The sequence below is a fragment of the Malus sylvestris genome, chromosome 9 (genome assembly GCF_916048215.2).
Source record: "Malus sylvestris chromosome 9, drMalSylv7.2, whole genome shotgun sequence".
NCBI classification, from domain to species: domain Eukaryota; kingdom Viridiplantae; phylum Streptophyta; class Magnoliopsida; order Rosales; family Rosaceae; genus Malus; species Malus sylvestris.
In genome coordinates, this window is record NC_062268.1 from 13368650 (window position 1) to 13386929 (window position 18280).

The following is an 18280-nucleotide window of genomic DNA, read 5'->3' on the forward strand; positions in this document are numbered from 1 at the left end:
TCAGAGCACTTTGAAAAAGTGGTCTGTGGTATCTGGCTCTCGAGATTCGGAGAACGATGCCTCTTCGATTTTTGAGAAAGCAATCATGCTGGGGGTCTGACTCTCGAGATTCGGAGAGCAGTGTCTCTTCGATTTTTGAGGAAGTAATCATGTTGGGAGTCTGGCTCTCGAGATTCGGAAGGCGGTGCCTCTTCGATTTTGGAGCAAGCAATCTTGTTGGGAGTGTTGTCTCGAATGTGAGTAAAGGTTGGACATGTTTGCTAGTCTACCTTGCCACGAAGCACAAAGGTTGACACACAGGGACTTTCCAATTATCCAGCAATGGTACTGTTCCTTTACCTTCTCTTCGATTTTGAGAAAGTAGTCATGTTGGGAGTCTGGCTCTCGAGATTCGGAGGAAGGTGCCTCTTCGATTTTGGAGCAAGCAATCTTGTTGGGACTGTTTTCTCGAATGTGAGTAAAGGTTGGGCATGTTTGCTAGTCTACCTTGCCACGAAGCACAGAGGTTGACACACAGGGACTTTCCAATTATCCAGCAGTGGTACTGTTCCTTTACCCTTGTGGGTAATAATATGGTAGCTAGACCTTCAAAATTTATGTGTCTAAACTTTGTTAGTGCTGTTTCTTTGCTATTCTTTTACCTTTCTTGGTCAGAGCGATGTAGTGGGAGCTGCAAGCTTCACGTGCTCAACTTTGGCAGAGAACTTTGGCAAAGTGATCTGTGGTACCCATGAGTTATTGTTGCGTGTGGGAAGTGGGTGATTGAATAGTAAGATTCATGTGCTTTCTACTTCACCAGAAGTCTTCGACAGAATGCCCATAATTTCTGCAAAGCTGAGTGTGCGTGTGACAGGTGCTGACAAGGCTAGAAAAGTAGGTGCCTCTTCGATTTCTGAGATCGGCCCTCGTGGTCTCTGAGCAGCCCAACTTTTGAGAAAGCGAGCGCCTCTTCGATTGATTCGGAGAACGGTGCCTCACCGATTTTTGAGAAAGCAATCATGCTGGGGGTCTGGCTCTCGAGATTCGGGGAGCAGTGTCTCTTCGATTTTTGAGAAAGTAATCATGTTGGGAGAGTGGCTCTCGAGATTCGGAGGGCGGTGCCTCTTCGATTTTGGAGCAAGCAATCTTGTTGGGAGTGTTTTCTCGAATGTGAGTAAAGGTTGGGCATGTTTGCTAGTCTACCTTGCCACGAAGCACAGAGGTTGACACACAGGGACTTTCCAATTATCCAGCAATGGTACTGTTCCTTTACCCTCTCTTCGATTTTTAAGAAAGTAGTCATGTTGGGAGTCTGGCTCTTTAGATTCGGAGGACGGTGCCTCTTCGATTTTGGTGCAAGCAATCTTATTGGGAGTGTTTTCTCGAATGTGAGTAAAGGTTGGGCATGTTTGCTAGTCTACCTTGCCACGAAGCACAGAGGTTGACATACATGGACTTTCCAATTATCCAGCAGTGGTACTGTTCCTTTACCCTTGTGGGTAATAATATGGTAGTTAGACCTTCAAAATTTATGGGTCTAAACTTTGTTAGTGCTGTTTCTTTGCTATTCTTTTACCCTTCTTGGTCAGAGCGATGTAGTGGGAGCTGCAAGCTTCACGTGCTCAACTTTGGCAGAGAACTTTGGCAAAGTTATCTGTGGTACCCATGAGCTATTGTTGCGTGTGGGAAGTGGGTGATTGAACAGTAAGATTCATGTGTTTTCTACTTCCCCAGAAGTCTTTGACAGAATGCCCATAATTTCCGCAAAGCTGAGTGTGCGTGTGACAGGTGCTGACAAGGCTGGAAAAGTAGGTGCCTCTTCGATTTCTGAGATCGGCCCTCGTGGTCTCTAGGGAGCCCAGCTTTTGAGAAAGCGAGCGCCTCTTCGATTTCTGAGATCGGCCTTCGTGGTCTTTGAGCAGCCCAACTTTTGAGAAAGCAAACGGCTCTTCGATTTCTGAGATCAACCCTCGTGATCTCTAAGCAGCCCAACTTTTGAGAAAGCAAACGCCTCTTCGATTTCTGAGCAGGCGCCTCTTTGATTTCTGAAGCTCCGTCGAGTGCAGATTTTTATAGAGGCTGGCATTAAGTTCCAAAGAACACTTGAATCTCCACCAGTAGAAGCTTCATTCTTGCACTTCTAAGATCTTGATTTGTCCGACCTCTTCTCTCTTCAACACCTTTGAAAATGTCTGGCCCCTCCGACCGTCGTTTTGACTTGAACCTTGTTGAAGAGGCAGCCCCGCCTTCTCCAGACAACATATGGCGCCCATCCTTCGTCTCCCCAACTGGTCCTCTTACCGTTGGGGATTCCGTGATGAAGAATGATATGACCGCTGCGGTGGTGGCCAGGAACCTTCTCACTCCCAAAGATAACAGACTACTTTCCAAACGGTCTGATGAGTTAGCTGTTAAGGATTCGCTGGCTCTCAGTGTTCAGTGTGCAGGTTCTGTGTCTAATATGGCCCAACGCCTATTTGCTCGAACCCGCCAAGTTGAATCATTGGCGGCTGAAGTGATGAGTCTCAAACAGGAGATTAGAGGGCTCAAGCATGAGAATAAACAGTTGCACCGGCTCGCACATGACTATGCTACAAACATGAAGAGGAAGCTTGACCAGATGAAGGAAACTGATGGTCAGGTTTTACTTGATCATCAGAGATTTGTGGGTTTGTTCCAAAGGCATTTATTGCCTTCGTCTTCTGGGGCTGTACCGCGTAATGAAGCTCCAAATGATCAACCTCTGATGCCTCCTCCTTCTAGGGTTCTGTCCAGTACTGAGGCTCCAAATGATCCCCCTCCGGTGCCTTCTCTTTCTGGGGCTCTACCGACTGCTGAGACTTCTCCTAAGCAACCTTTGTGAAGGCTCCCTCTTGTGTGTTTATTTTGACTCATGTATATGTACATATTTGTAGCTTATCGGGGATATCAATAAATAAGCTTTCCTTCATTTCAACGTATTGTGTTAAATACACCAAAGCCTTCTTCGCTAAGTTCTTTGAATTTTCTTTTGTTGAAGCTTGTATGTTGAAGCTTTCTGAGTGGAGCATGTAGGTTGGGGTAGTGTTCCCTTAATTTCCCGAGTGAGGAAAACTTCTTGGTTGGAGACTTGGAAAATCCAAGTCACTGAGTGGGATCGGCTATATGAATCTTAGAACGCCATTGTGCTCGATCCTGTGTCATGTCCTTCGTTAGATCCAAGTACTCTAAGTCTTTTCTTAGAGTCTCTTCCAAAGTTTTCCTAGGTCTTCCTCTACCCCTTCGGCCCTGAACCTCTGTCCCATAGTCGCATCTTCTAATCGGAGCGTCAGTAGGCCTTCTTTGCACATGTCCAAACCACCGTAACCGATTTTCTCTCATCTTTCCTTCAATTTCGGCTACTCCTACTTTACCCCGGATATCCTCATTCCTAATCTTATCCTTTCTCGTGTGCCCACACATCCAACGAAGCATCCTCATCTCCGCTACACCCATTTTGTGTACGTGTTGATGTTTCACCGCCCAACATTCTGTGCCATACAGCATCGCCGGCCTTATTGCCGTCCTATAAAATTTTCCCTTGAGCTTCAGTGAATCCTTAAATTTTTTTATATTTTAATTCATATATTAGCTTTGCAAAAGATTAATTTATTTGTAACTATTTACTTATTTAATTCTCATGATGAAGTTTCAATTTTTGTTAACCCAAAGCACACCAACTTTCAACAATCTCAAGCGATTGAGCGTTGATGTCTATCCTTGTGAAAATGATGCAGTATGGACCTCGAGTGCGTTCTGAATATCCTCAAGGTTATGCCGATTTTTTAAATTAAAGTACGATATTCATTGAAAAAAGGGGAATGGACAAACAGATGAATGGTTAGTGGTCTTTTGACGAGGATACGATGCAGACAGAGAAGCAGTCTGGATTCACAAGTGAGCATTTGAAAAAAAGAAGAAAAAAAGAAAAAAAAAAGTTAAGATGCAGAGATTCAAAGGTGTTGGGTAGAATTATAATTTTATAATCATAATACTTAATCGTGAATGTTTTGATGTAAGTTTTTTTTTTTTTTTTTTTTTTTTTTTTAATTTTGTGTAAGTTAACCATATAATGATAAAAGTAAATTAAGATTTTCATGTTGGTTTTTGAATGTCATGCAAGTTAATCATGTTGGTTTAGCTCATTCTTTAGTTATGTGCTAGACGCAGAAAGGGTTAACTGACCATTGCATGGTAATTTCTTACGTTTTGATTCACTCCTTGCTGAATTATGATGTGGGACACTTAAAGATGAACTCTATAGTTGATATTGTTGGTCGAGAGTTTTGAAGCCAGACTTACATCCTCCTTGCATGGACGGATCCACTATAAGCCAGAGGGGGCAGATGCCCCCACTCAAATTGTTTTTTTTCCCCACAAAAATTGTACAGTTTTGCATCACAATGACCAACCATAATTAAAATACAATTAAACTCTATATGTTAATTGATATCAAGGGAAATGCTAATAAGACTATTAAGAGTCAGATTCTCCACCATCTATTGTTTTTTTTTACACAATTCTCGTATCAACATTATAAAACATTATGCCAAAAACATGAGGTAACGGAAAGTCTCACTTTAAAAGAGTCTCCTTAGCATTTCTCTTGGTATTAGTATGACTGACTTCCAGAGGTGAAGCCAGAAATCTAGACTAGGATGGGCCTTCAAACCATACAAAAGAAATTTGACAAAATGATTGCAATTTTATTGCATGGGAGGAAAAACAAAGGTTTTGTTTTTTGTATTGGCAAGGAAAATTTTAATCAAACAAGAGTGATAGAGCTTAAATTTTTAATATTGAAATGATTATAGCATAGGAACAAAACTTGTTTATGAGCTTTAATAAATAAAAGATTAGTACATTAGATTCGAACAAATATTTTAAGTCAAGACTTAAAAGTAGATCTAGTTCTAAACGGCAAGAGCTTATTTTATATCAACTGGAAAAGAAAAAAAAAAAAAAAAAAAAGAAGAAGGTATGATTTTTATATGGTAAACTTAAGGATAATTACTACCGAAAAAAAGTGGGCTTAGTTATTGTGTGGGATTGGATATATGGTTAAAAAGAAGACAAATTACAAGGGTTTTTGTACTTTCAATTTAAAAATAAAATAAAAAAATTGAAGGATGTGGCATACGCCAGCAAGTCTCTCGACCCCAGGAACACTTGGAATTGCAAAAACCGACTAACCAATGAGCCACGTACTTACTATTGTAACAATTGCAAATAATACATATAAAGGGGTAAAATTCCAGGAGAGGCCTAGGCCTATGATGGCCTCTACGTTGCTCCACCACTGTTGACTTTGCCAACAATGATTTTAAGTTTTTTTGCATGAAAAATTTTATGGATTAATATATAAGTGCTTTGTTCAATAAAATTTTTAGTTTTTTTAATTGTAATTTCGTTGTTTGAGGATGCCCCCATTCATACAAATATCTAGCTTATTCCCTACCTCTTTTTAGTCAAGGTTTTCCCATTATAGTGTCTGGATTGTGGCGAGAAACTTTTATAAATACGCCCTAACATCGTATTAATTGTTTGAAAGCGACCAACCGATTCATATTTGGCAATCGACACCCAAGCTAAGCATAAGGCGACATCTTCACTAGGAAGCTAATCAACATTTCTAGCGCTCTCTTTGTCTGCCATATGAGCTAATTTTGAAAGAAAAATGTAATGATTGAAGAAATTTGGTAGTGAAATATGAGAAAATTGAATTTGTTATGGATTAGCTAAAAATGGATGGGATAACATTATTTTGGCCGCTTAAGATTTTTATTGTTAAAATTGATTAAATTAGATTTGAGTTGTTGGATTTAAAATAATAACCGTTGAATCTTTATTTTTAAACTAACTATTGGATTGCAACAATAAAAAAATCACTACTACACTTTAAACAGATGTTGGAATATGATGTAGTTAGGTGCGCAACACTGGATCAAAACCCAAGAGCTCGCATCAGCCATTGAAAAGCAACAACGGTATAATCTAGGCCGTAGAAGAGATGCTTATCGTGCACTCACCCATAGATAATATGTTGGTTCCATTATCCCCCCACCTTCCCCACATCCCTCGGGCGAGCCCCCCTGCGCAGGGGCACCCCCAAAATACAGTTTTGGGCCCAAATTTTGGGTTTTTTTTTTTCCCACCGCCCATTGAGACAGCCTTAACTTCTCCACAACCATCTTCATCTTCTCCACATTCATCTTCATCTTCTCCACATTCAATTCTAGTCACCACCCAACTTAACCATGAACTTCTACACCCAGCTCCAACATCATCTTCTCCACGATACACTGGCCAGAAAAACTCCACTCTATGTCCTCTTCACCGGCCCAACCGTTTTGCTTACCCATTTTTATTATTCAACCTTCATTTCCCTAGCTATTATCGTGAAATATGGTAAAATTGGAGTCTAAGTGGTTAAGTATCAACAATGCCAAATAGTGCCTGCAAAAATTCTGTATAATTATAACGTGTCACAAAGTTTTGGCGCAAAGAAAGTAATTGCGAACATATGCAAATAAATCAATTGTAGGACAAATTTCACATAAATGTATAATTACTCGAATGTAATTTGATACACGTGGCGTCCCTTCTAGAGCTGGTGAAATTTTGTTACTACATCAACAAAGCCAAGTATTTAATCAATATATCATACATGTTACACTTCCATAAATTCTTTGTTTCGAACCAAGTAAATATTCTTTAAAATTCAGAAATGGAATAATTAACCACCAGTCTAACCGACGTTCCATATATATGGTGGTTGTTACACAAAATAAAATTGTAATTTAAATTAGCAATTTCAAGGTGTCACTCAATAATTCAGTGCGAAATATGCCAAGAGAATTGCCAAGGGAATACAAAATCACCAATGTATTTAATTAAATGGTAAGATTTTATCCATATATATACGTCATTTAGATCATCGGTCAAGCTATTAATACATAAACTCATAATAATGCATGACTCATGCATGTCTACACAAGTAATCCCTCTTTTGGCAACCCAGGATGATTACGAATAATCCATGTCATACCATATCTAACTATCCCACCTAACAATTAGTTTTTTAGGTCATTAGCTCAAAATATAGGTACATTTCGACTTATTTTTAGACATTTTTTTCTTATCAAAGGATATAAGAAAATGAGAAAAATTTACGTCAAAACTTCAGATACAAAAGAGTGAATGGTCTTAATCAAATAAAGTTATCGAGCTAGCTAAAAACCCTTGCATTTTATCGAATACGTAAACCCAATCAATGTAGTACTATTAATGCTCAAATATTTGATCCGATATTTATTTTTATTTTTATTTTTATCATTAATTCAAAGAAAAACTAATGAAAATGACTTCAAAACTTTGAGTTTTAATGATAAGGACAAAATAAAGGGTAAAGTGAATAGTACCAGAATTGACTTTTTAGTGTAAAAATTTGAATTTTCGTTAAAGTGAACAGTACGATGAGCTTTTCGTTAAACTTCTCTTAATTCAATGTTTTTACACTATGATCTTTTATTATGACTTTGGTAAATGACAAGTTGGTATATTAGTCTCAAGTATATGTACGGTACTATTTATTTGAATTTGTAAGAATTATACCCCTTATGTAACATATGTGTTATTTTCTATTACTAATATAATTTAAAATTGCATGGGACATTAATTTTGACATCCATCAATGTTATAACCAGGACGTCTCATATTCGAGGTTCTAAGCTGGTGAGTCTATTTGATTGTGGTCAGGGGAAAGCTGAAATGCCCTTGTGAGTCTATTCAGTTCTCGATCCCAGTCACCCTTTTTAATAAGGAAAAAAAATAGGGATACTTTAGATGCGGTACCTAATTCTTAACATTCTTTGATTAAAACCTTAATGGTATTCAAAGTTTGATTAAAGTCCCTTGACTTTGTACACCTCATTATATTACTATTAATATTTATATTTTTATAGTTTTGACATTAATTGTTTGATATTTTATGAGATTTATAATCCTATAAATTTAAAATCCCATTTTATAATACTATTAGAAACTTAAAAGAATTCAAACATTTTGACTGAATAAATGGATAAAAACTACGTAAAAATAAGAAATAATAAATGGCAAAAGAATGTATCCATAGTGTTAAAAAAATGGTACATTTCACATATGTACATTAATAAAAAGAATGGGTACATTATAAATAAATTAGGGTACATATAAAAGATTAAAAAATTATGAATATAAATGAATTTTAAAAAAAAATATATAGGCCCTAAAAGAAATTTATACATGGGTACAAAATAAAACTAAAAAGTAAATACTACAAATTTAAAAAAAAAATGTTGCAAATTAAAAGTGGGTACAAACTAAAAATATAAATATATGATACAAAGTTTAGGCATAAAACATAAATATACCATAAGTAATTTTTTTCTATCATTGATTAAATATACAATGTCACATAGGTACAAACACAAATAAAACTTTAAAAAAATATGGGCACAAAAAGAAACTAATATATGGGTACAAATTAAAAAAGAAAAGAAAATTGGTACAAATTAAAAAATATTTGCAAATTAAAAATAGGTACAAACTAAAAATAAAAATATATGATAAAAAATTTAGCCATAAATATAAATATACTAATTGTAATATTTTTAACTCTAAAGGAATATATTTAAAAATAAAAATATTTTATTATTCAAATAATTAATGATGTTATTAATACCCAAGGACTTTGATCAAAAATTAAAAATGAATAGGATTTTAATCAATGGAGTAACAAAAAGAAGTATGGGAACCTAATTTCTCCAAAAAAATATTATAACACTTAAAATAATAATATTATTTGACGATGGTATTCCTAACAACACACAAAATTCCACGTCAAGGATCACAAAGTTGATAGCGAAATTTTTTAATTGGAGTGGAGTTATAAAACTATTGATCATCAAATTAAATACCCACTTCCTTCTCCTTCACCATGAGATTTGATCTGAACCATTCATTTGAACCACAAGACATCTATAAATAGACTCCTTTTATTCATTAGAAGAACATGTACGTTTAACTAGAGAGAGCTTGAGTGAAGTATTTTGAAGCAATTTCTTTTGCAACTTTGCTGAGACATTGTTGGGGTAAGAAACACATTAATCTTCTAGCTTCATTTCTTTAATTTCTAATTGAAGTAAGAGCTTTAGAGGGTTTGTGATTCAATTTAAATATAGTGGTCATATTTCATGTATCACAACAAAAGTGATCTATGTTAGACTATGTATACTGCGTTATACGTACTTTAATTTTTTCGACTTCTAAGTTTTAAATCTAACTCTACTATGTGTCTACAGGTGACCTTAATCTGCAGAATGGCTTGTGGAGCATTACTATTTGTTGCTTTGTTAAGTTTGATTGTTGGGAGCTGGTGCCTCCCAGAAAATGCAGAACTTAAAGATTTCGGTACTAATAAGGATAATGGCCCTCCAGGTAACAGTGAGAAAAAGGGAAATAGATGGGCAGTTCTAGTTGCTGGGTCAAATGAATACTACAACTATAGACACCAGGTTAAAGTTTGTCCAAATTTCATTATATAGTATCTAGTAATATTATTTTGGTTATGTTATTAATTATACAATTTATTAATTTTTTTATGCAGGCTGATATATCCCATGCATACCAGATACTGAAGAAAGGCGGACTGAAAGATGAGAACATCATTGTTTTTATGTACGATGATATTGCATACAACCCGGAAAATCCTAGACAAGGTGTCATCGTCAACAAACCAAATGGCCGTAATGTTTATAAAGGAGTTCCCAAGGTTTAACTTTTTAGCATATATTGATTTAGTTTCTAGCTAGTAATTTGGTAGTTTAACATTGTTAAAACCATGTATATTTTTTAATGCAGGATTATACAGGAACTGATGTTAATTCAAACAATTTCTATAATGTTATTCTTGGAAACAAAAGTGCTCTCACTGGAGGGAGTGGCAAGGTTCTGCTTAGCGGTCCAAATGACCATGTTTTCATATATTATGCAGACCATGGTTCTGCAGGATTACTTGGTACAATGAAGGAAGAAATTTTTAAAATTTTAGTTTTCTATGAAATTAAATAAATACTGCATAGTTAACTGACATATGAATCTGTATTAATGTATTCAGCTATGCCTACTGATGGCGATTATGTTTACGCTAAAGATCTCATACGTGTCCTGAAGAAGAAGCATGCTTCTAGAGGTTTCAAAAGCATGGTATGAATTTCTACTTATATGAAGAAAAAGAAAATAGAATCGAGCGTCATTAAATTTTGAATTAATTTTTGGTGGATTTCAGTACCTTCCAAGGCTTTGATGCATTTATATGAAAAAAAAAAAAAAATAGGTACTTTACGTTGAAGCTTGCAAGTCTGGGAGCATGTTTGATGGTATCCTTCCGAGAAACCTAAATATTTATGCTACTACCTCGGCAAATCCAGAAGAGAGCAGTTATGGAACATATTGTCCTGGTGAAGATCCTCCTGTTGCTCAAGAGTATGGTACTTGTTTGGGAGACTTGTATAGTATTTCCTGGATGGAGGATTGGTAATGCAATGCTTTCCATTTTGAAGATTATTCTGTTCTAAAGAGTACATTACTTTCCAAGTTTCCAATATACTTTCGATCAAAGGCTCGTACTAATATTCTTTTGTTTTGGTGGCTATTGCAACATATTTTCACATTTGAGAGCAGTGACATAAGTGATTCGCGCAAAGAAACTTTGCAGCAGCAGTATGAAAGGGTAACATGCATATTGAATTTTATATCGTTATGTGTAATAATATTAGCAAAAATAAGAATTGTATATATGACCATGTCGGCTAAATTACAGGTTCGAAGAAGAACAAATAAATCTCATGTTATGCAGTATGGAGATATGAGTCGCAGACAGCAGTTCCTTGTCACTTACATGGGTGGATATCTTTCTAAACATAGTACTTCCACCAGCGATATCTCTTCACCCTTAATCTCAAGGGTTGTTAACCAACGCGACACTAAGCTCCACTATTTTCAGCACAAGGTTTCTGCTCTAAACTTGGATGTTTCTAATGAAATATATACACTAATTTTAGTTTTTGCAACGTAACAATGCCAAACTTTTCGGCTAGAGAAAATTTTCATATAATTTGATAATGCAGCTCTGCATTCAAAATGTTTTTCTTATGATTATAAGTTTTTCAGTTGCGTAGAGCTCCGACTGGCTCTCAGGAGGAATTGGAAGCTCGAAAGCAGATACTCGATGAAATTGCTCATCGGAAACATGTGGACGATAGCATACATAAAATAGGGGAGCTTTTGTTTGGACACCGGGAGAGCTCAAACATGTTGATGAAGGGTAGGCCTCGAGGGCAACCTCTAGTAGATAACTGGGAATGCTTCAAGAAGCTTGTAAGTCCTCGATCTTTTAACTGTTTAAAGTACACCCAGTATACCTTTTTCTCCGAGATTTTGATATCAATCGGGTTCTTTCCATGCAGTTGAAGATTTACGAGAAGTATTGTGGACATTTTTCTGCATACGGAATGAAATACACGCGAACTATAGCCAACATGTGCAACGCTGGGATCACAGCAGAGAAAATGGTTGTGGCGTCTGATCAGACTTGTTCCAAAAAACCCCATGTTTAGAACTTCCTTTCTGATAATCAGATGAATTAATAAAAGGAAACTGGAAAAGAGTGGAGGATCACTACTAATTACTAAAAAAAAAATTAATGAAAAGGGAGTTTACTATACATCGAACATTACAATAAAATGTTACAAAACTGTGACAATTTGTGGTTTATTGTTTACAAACTAAGAACAGATCATCCTCGCTAATCAGAGTTAAGGTCAGTTGGTCAAGACTGTGTGCCGACCTGCTTGCGCTCAAGTTTGAGTCCTTGTTCCTGTAGATTAGAGTATAGCTTTGTCAAAACAGAAGATAGGCTCCTCTCACTGCATTATTGTCTAGCCAACATATCTCGTAAGCTACCAACACCCATATACACTTCAGCAAATTCTTCATCGTTTCTAGCCAACATATCTCGTAAGCTAAACTCGATATTTCTCCCCTTTAGCACCCAGTATCTAGGTTTTATCCTCTTTTCCAATGAATAACTGAAGTCCTTGGATACTCCACCAAATCCGTCACTGGTTTCTCCATTGTGTTCACGAGGAATTCAAGCTTCGGACTGAAAACATCTTCAATGCTATACCTGAGTAAAGGAGAAAATTTGCGGACCATGAATGCAATACCCCTCCACGACAGCCCTTTCTTCATTAAATATTTCAACCTGCCCACCAAATTCTCCACATCAGTCCATGATACAACAGATTAATTCACATTTCACCAAGAACTGGAGAATTCTAAATTTTTTGAGCCGCAAATTTTAAATGAAATTAAAGAGCATTACCGAGGAAGTAAAGTTCTATCAGTGTCAGAGACGAGAAGCTCTGGATACTTTTTGATAACCTGAGGAAGGTGGGGTTCGGAAACACCAATGCTAGCAAGAAATTCCAGCTTCACCTTGAGAGTTTTGCCGATGCTGGCAGCAAATATTTTGGGACAACGCCCCATTATGCTCCCAACTATTTCTTTATCAAATTCTGGACCTTCCACGAATGAAACTACCTGTATAAAGCAGGAATACCAGTTAAAACTTAACTCCAAAAAATGTGGCACCTATGTACATTGCAGTCTCGTTCTCATAGACCCCAGGATCCAAGGAGATTGTGGTCACCCATCTTTTAATCTTAATCGAACAGTTGGTGGTCATCAACATTTGTTCTTGTACTTTCTCCTCTCCACTATTGGATTAAGAAAGAACAGTAGGTAACCACAATTTCCTTGGACCATGGGGTCTAGGATAATAGGACTCATATACATGGTTCCCAAATCCTTCACAGAGAGACTGATAAAATGTATCCAAATGCTGCGTGTTGGATGAGATTTTCACTCTCTAAGGTGGGACCAACTTGAAAAGATGGGTGATTGGACTAGGTTTCATGACGACACGTAAACGGTACACTACAAGCCGAACCTGCACAGTTTCCTTTCTTGGCCGTGTTCCCCATTCATCACCATAGTTGGGGCAACTTTACAATGACAGTAAGCGACAAGTCATATGATATGAGATTTGGTCATGGGGGATTTCAGGGTATTTAAAGTATGTATCGGTTTAAGTTCACTGAAGTATCTTGTTCAAAAATAAAATTAAACAAAGTTGTACAATGTGTCACAGGGATTGCATATTGTGGACACTACTGCAGTCTACCATAAAATTTGCAAACTCAGCACACACAAAAGGCATCTTAACGGTTTCAAATACAATAAATTCTTTTTAAAATTTTGCATCACTTCAACTTATTCTTTTTATGGCCATTTCAAATTCAATAATATTAGCTATAAGGCATGAAACCGAAAGACTAGAGTATATGGCACTGTATTACCAAACAAATTCCTTTGGTATCTCATCTTCAACATAAAACGGAAATTCATGAAACAGCCACACAAGTATTTTCTACACGAAAGATTTAAACAGGAAGATGACATGAGGTAATATTCATGAATACAAGGAACAAACATATTTGTGAAAATATCAATAACCTACCTGAAGAAATTCTTGAGGTTCCGTGTCAATATCTAAGGCCATCTCCAACCGAAGGCTGGCCAGAGGGCTCATTTGAGCCCTCTGGTCCTCCAAGATTCCCCAAGATATTAATATTTTAATGAACAGTACAGGGCCATATTTGCCTCCGTCTCCAACCGAGGGCCAGAGGGCTCGTTTTAGCCCTGTCACAAAAAACCGTCTCCAACCGAGGGCCAAAGGGCCATAAGGCCAAACATAATTTATTATTTAAATTTAAAAACTACAACAACTTAAATTTAAAAACAACAACTTATATTTAAACACTACAAATTAAATTTAAAAACAACATTAACTTAAATTTAAAAATTACGACGACTTAAATTTAATATCCATAATCAATATCATCTTCATCATCCGCCATTGTAGGAGTATAGTCAGAGGTAAACAATTGCCACCGAGCCATAATTTCTTTTTTTTTCCTATCAAAATAGGCCTTACTTATTTGAGTGTAATTCGAAGTGTTCCTTTCCATATTCTTATCATCCATCTCTTCTTGTATTTGTTTGGCTCGCTCTTCATGTCTACACTTCCTTTCTTCCGCCTCACGGGCATTTTGCTCCGCCAGTAATCGAAATGAGGCCGCCACTTCATGTTGAGCGGCGTAATCAGCATTTGCCTTGCCCTTTTCCCTCAACCTTCGGGCCTTGTTTCGTCCCATAGCCCTAGGTAAAGAAATTTCGGACGGAGTCGGATTTTCTACCCTTGTTTGTTGAATGGTAGAAGATCCATCTTCATTCATATCTACAGATGGGAATGCAGCTTCCAAAGAATCCACTCTATGTTGAGGTGGATCTTCAAATAACACCCACCCTTTACAAATTTCCCAACAACCGTGAAACTGAAAGGGTTTTGAGCTGCCCTCCATATACAATTCCTCTGCTTGGCGTACCTAGAAAATATAATTAAAAAAATTTTAGGAAATTAATTCACGAAATTAATGTAATATAATTAAACATTTAAAATAAACTGTAAAAACACTAACTTCGTCATAATAATTGGCGCCGCTTTCATGTCTACTTGCTGCTGCTAATAGTGCTTGATGTCATTTATTCAAACTTGGATGAAGATGTTTCTTCCATCTTGAAGAACAACTTTCGTGGTTTCGGGTATTCGGTGGAATGGTGCATTAGTAGAACTCTAAGTATTTTTTGGACACACGAGTCCAAACACCTTCACTTGTTTGAGAAATCCCCCTCACACTATCTTCTGAGATCCATCTATAAGCCTTGCAAAGAGCTTCATCTTCTTTTCGGGTCCAAGCCCTACCTTTCATTGCAGATGAGGCCATTTTTTTATAAAAAAAATGAAGGAAATATTGCAAATGAAATGAAGAAATATTATAGATGAAGGAAATATTGAAACAAATATTATAGATGAAGGAAATATTGGAAAATATATTGAAATAAATATTGAAAAATTGAAACAAATATTATAGATGAAGGAAATATTAGAAAATATATTGAAGGAAATATTGAGAAATATATTGAAGGAAATATTGAAAAATATTGAAGAAGGAAATATTGCAAATGAAGTGAAGAATTGAAAGAACTTCACCATATTTATAGAAGAAAAAAATGTTTAAAATAAATTTAAAAAAAAAAAAAAAAAAAAAAAAAACCAACTGCTAGTTGCAACGGCTAGCTGACTCAGCTAGCCGTTACATTAAAAAACATTTCAAACTATTAGTGTTGGTTATAACCGACACTAATAGTAGAACTATTAAAAAAAAAAAAAGCTCTTTAATGCTGTCGGTTTTAACCGACAGCAATAGGAAACATTAAAAAAAAAAAATAGCCAGCCCGGGGCTGGCTGGCTGGCCGAAAGCAGCCAGCCCTCCAGCCCTCTCCGATCCCGTGGGGCCCTCGCAGATTCCAGAGCCCTCTGGCCTAGCCCTCGGTTGGAGACGGTTTTAGGGCTATTTTCAGCCCTCTGGCCCTCTGGACCCTTCGGTTGGAGATGGCCTAATGACTTCTACAGATAACCTGCCCCAACTTCTTGTTACTAATACCCAATTCACCAATTTCTTCGACCATCAATTTTAGCATGCTGGTTGAGCAACCCAAAATATGTGGCCAGCTTCTGATTGCACGGCCAACACTCAATTTTGGTACCTGTTATGAAACATAATTTCACATTTAGCATTTAGCTCAAAATAATCAACCAACATTTGTGTTGGAAAATTTGGAGTCCTATAAGTTACATAATGTTTCTGTGCATAAACTAAAATGAAGAGAAAGCAGAGCTGAAGTTGGCAGTACCTCTTTAAAAGCAAGCACTCTCGTTTTGATGACTTTAATGTTGCAAAAAATAACAGGTGGAAATAACAGAAATATGTTTCTCATTACTTCTCTAGGGACTCCAATATTTTCAAGATATTCCACAATAGGTCTCACTTGAGGATCCAAGGACAACAAAAGAAGACGTGGAAAGGTTCACCGAAAAAAAAAAGAAAAAAAAAAGAAGACGTGGAAAGGATTCAATTAAGCAACGGACAGCAGCATCTCCAGAGCCCAACATATCCAGACCTCTACACCTTGCTACAATCTGTAGCATGAAATGAAAAACCAACTAAAAATAAGATAAAGTGATCCAGACACACACGATGCACGTGAAAATGAATCTCTAAATAGCAAAGAAAAGAAATAAGAATAACTTGCATATAGACATTCATGCACTATAAAGATTTGAAAGAGACATACCAGACCTTTTAAAAAAAGGATAGGGTTTGTTGCAAGTCATCATCAATAGGAATTGATAAGTGCATCATCATACGACGAGCATTTTTCCCAGTGAACCCACCATCACTACTGTCAGAAAATAATATTTTCTTCACATAGTTTAACCTATAAGCAAATGTAAAATAAGAAACCATTCTGCCACAGATCTAAAAAATAATTTCACTTGTGGATTCATATGTTGAGAATCAATACCAAATTCCTGCTCTTTATCCATTTCATAAGGTTTCCAATTTTATAAGGTATATTGGTCCTAATTCAACTTGATTACCAAATTTACAAACTCGAATGTAATTTCAATGATTTTCATGTGGCTTTGCCTGAAACTAATCAGGCTGCACATTCCCAAAGCTTGTAATATCATCTAATGTACCATTTCTCTCATGCTTCCCAGTGAGCACTATTTTACTACCTTAGAACATAATCAAGAAAGCACAATTATGTTAATAGTGCAGAACCTCATACAACCTTGAACGAATTTGCTTCACATTGTATGTCATATCAAAACCCCTTCTCAGGGAGCACATAGATTATTGTCTAGCACAGAATACATAATAGCGTAGTACATGATTAGAAATATTGATTTTTGATAAATAAAGATGTCATAGATAAGCCATAAAAAAATGATGAACATGTCATCACTTCTTAGTTCCTACAATAAGAATGTCATCACTTCCTACCCTATACAGTTTCTGACAAATAGTTCTAATGCCAATTGCTAGTTCACAATAACCAAAATCTCGATTACTAAAAAAAAACCAATAGATTGTCAACGAAACAAATAATAACGAACCAGAATGCCCTTACCTTCTCAATGAGCCGAGCCCCGGAAGCGTCTCTGCAGATAAATGCCTGGCAACATTCATAGCCGAAGACAGATTCAACCCGACCACACCCTCCAAAAACGCAACCTTTCCATTGTCACCTTTCTCTATAGCCAAATACCTCACCTTCCCTTTGAACGCCCCCAATTCTCTCCCCTCCTTCTCCCACTCTCCCCACATCCCCAGCTCATCCAACTCCACAACCCCATCCATCAACCAACATCCGCAAATACCTCGGCGAATTCGATGAAACAAAGGCGGCTTCCGCCTCAGAAGCCCTAAATTCTTGAAGAAGCTCCAAAAGGGCTTCTTGGGCAGTTTTTATTTGCTCCGGTTGGTGGTCCGGCGGCAGCACAGAGCTGTTGGGCGGCGCGGAAAACATGGGGCAGTGGAAATTTTGTTGGGTTTTGGAGGGTTTCTGGAAAAATTGGATCTTGGGTTTGTCGGTGAGGTGGAGTCTGAGAGTAAGAGTGGGGTTTGAGGGGTTGGGGAGATGGGGAGATGGGGTTGTGGGGGTGTTCGGTGGCGAGGATAGTCTGAAAGTTATGGGGAAGTTTGTGGGGATTGAGGGGAATTTGGAGGAGGAGGACATGGTTGGAGGAATTAAGCATCCATACAAGGAAAGAAAGTCTTTTTCTTTCTTAAACCCTAAAACCCTGGAACTGTCAAGAGAAAGCTCTCATCTTTTTCTTTTGGATTGAGCTAAAAGGAACTTTGACGGGACACGATGGTGGAATGAGACGAAGTTTGGAAAATCCAAATATAAGGGGTAAATCATTTACCTGTGTAATTGTAACCTCATAAAATGTTTTAAAAATATCTCAATATTATACACAAACTTGTATTTTAATTGCAATTTCATATATCTATTAGTTAAACTGTCACTTTGACGTTAAGTGATGTGTGACAATTGCAAGTTCCACTGTTTTGTTGAAGTAGCATAAATAATAGAGAAATACCCAAAAATATGATATTTTCTTAATCTTAATAGGATTTTTTGAATATGCAAACAGCATGCACATGTCATGCACAACAATCAGACATAAATATGATTTTTCATACAC

The 18280-nt window shown here is 36.8% G+C and overlaps 1 protein-coding gene and 1 pseudogene across 1 annotated transcript; one reads left to right on the top strand and one right to left on the bottom strand.

The window, feature by feature from the left end:
• The first annotated feature begins 9066 nt into the window (after window positions 1-9066).
• On the top strand, window positions 9067-11746 carry LOC126583828 (vacuolar-processing enzyme-like). Its single transcript, XM_050248352.1, has 10 exons — window positions 9067-9128; window positions 9339-9551; window positions 9644-9808; window positions 9898-10054; window positions 10154-10242; window positions 10373-10572; window positions 10720-10768; window positions 10859-11047; window positions 11209-11415; window positions 11505-11746. The coding sequence occupies exons 2-10, from the start codon at window positions 9357-9359 to the stop codon at window positions 11652-11654; spliced, it is 1401 nt and encodes a 466-aa protein (XP_050104309.1). The 5' UTR covers window positions 9067-9128; window positions 9339-9356; the 3' UTR covers window positions 11655-11746.
• Window positions 11738-17895, bottom strand: LOC126583829 (uncharacterized; annotated as a pseudogene).
• Between the last annotated feature and the right edge of the window lie 385 nt (window positions 17896-18280).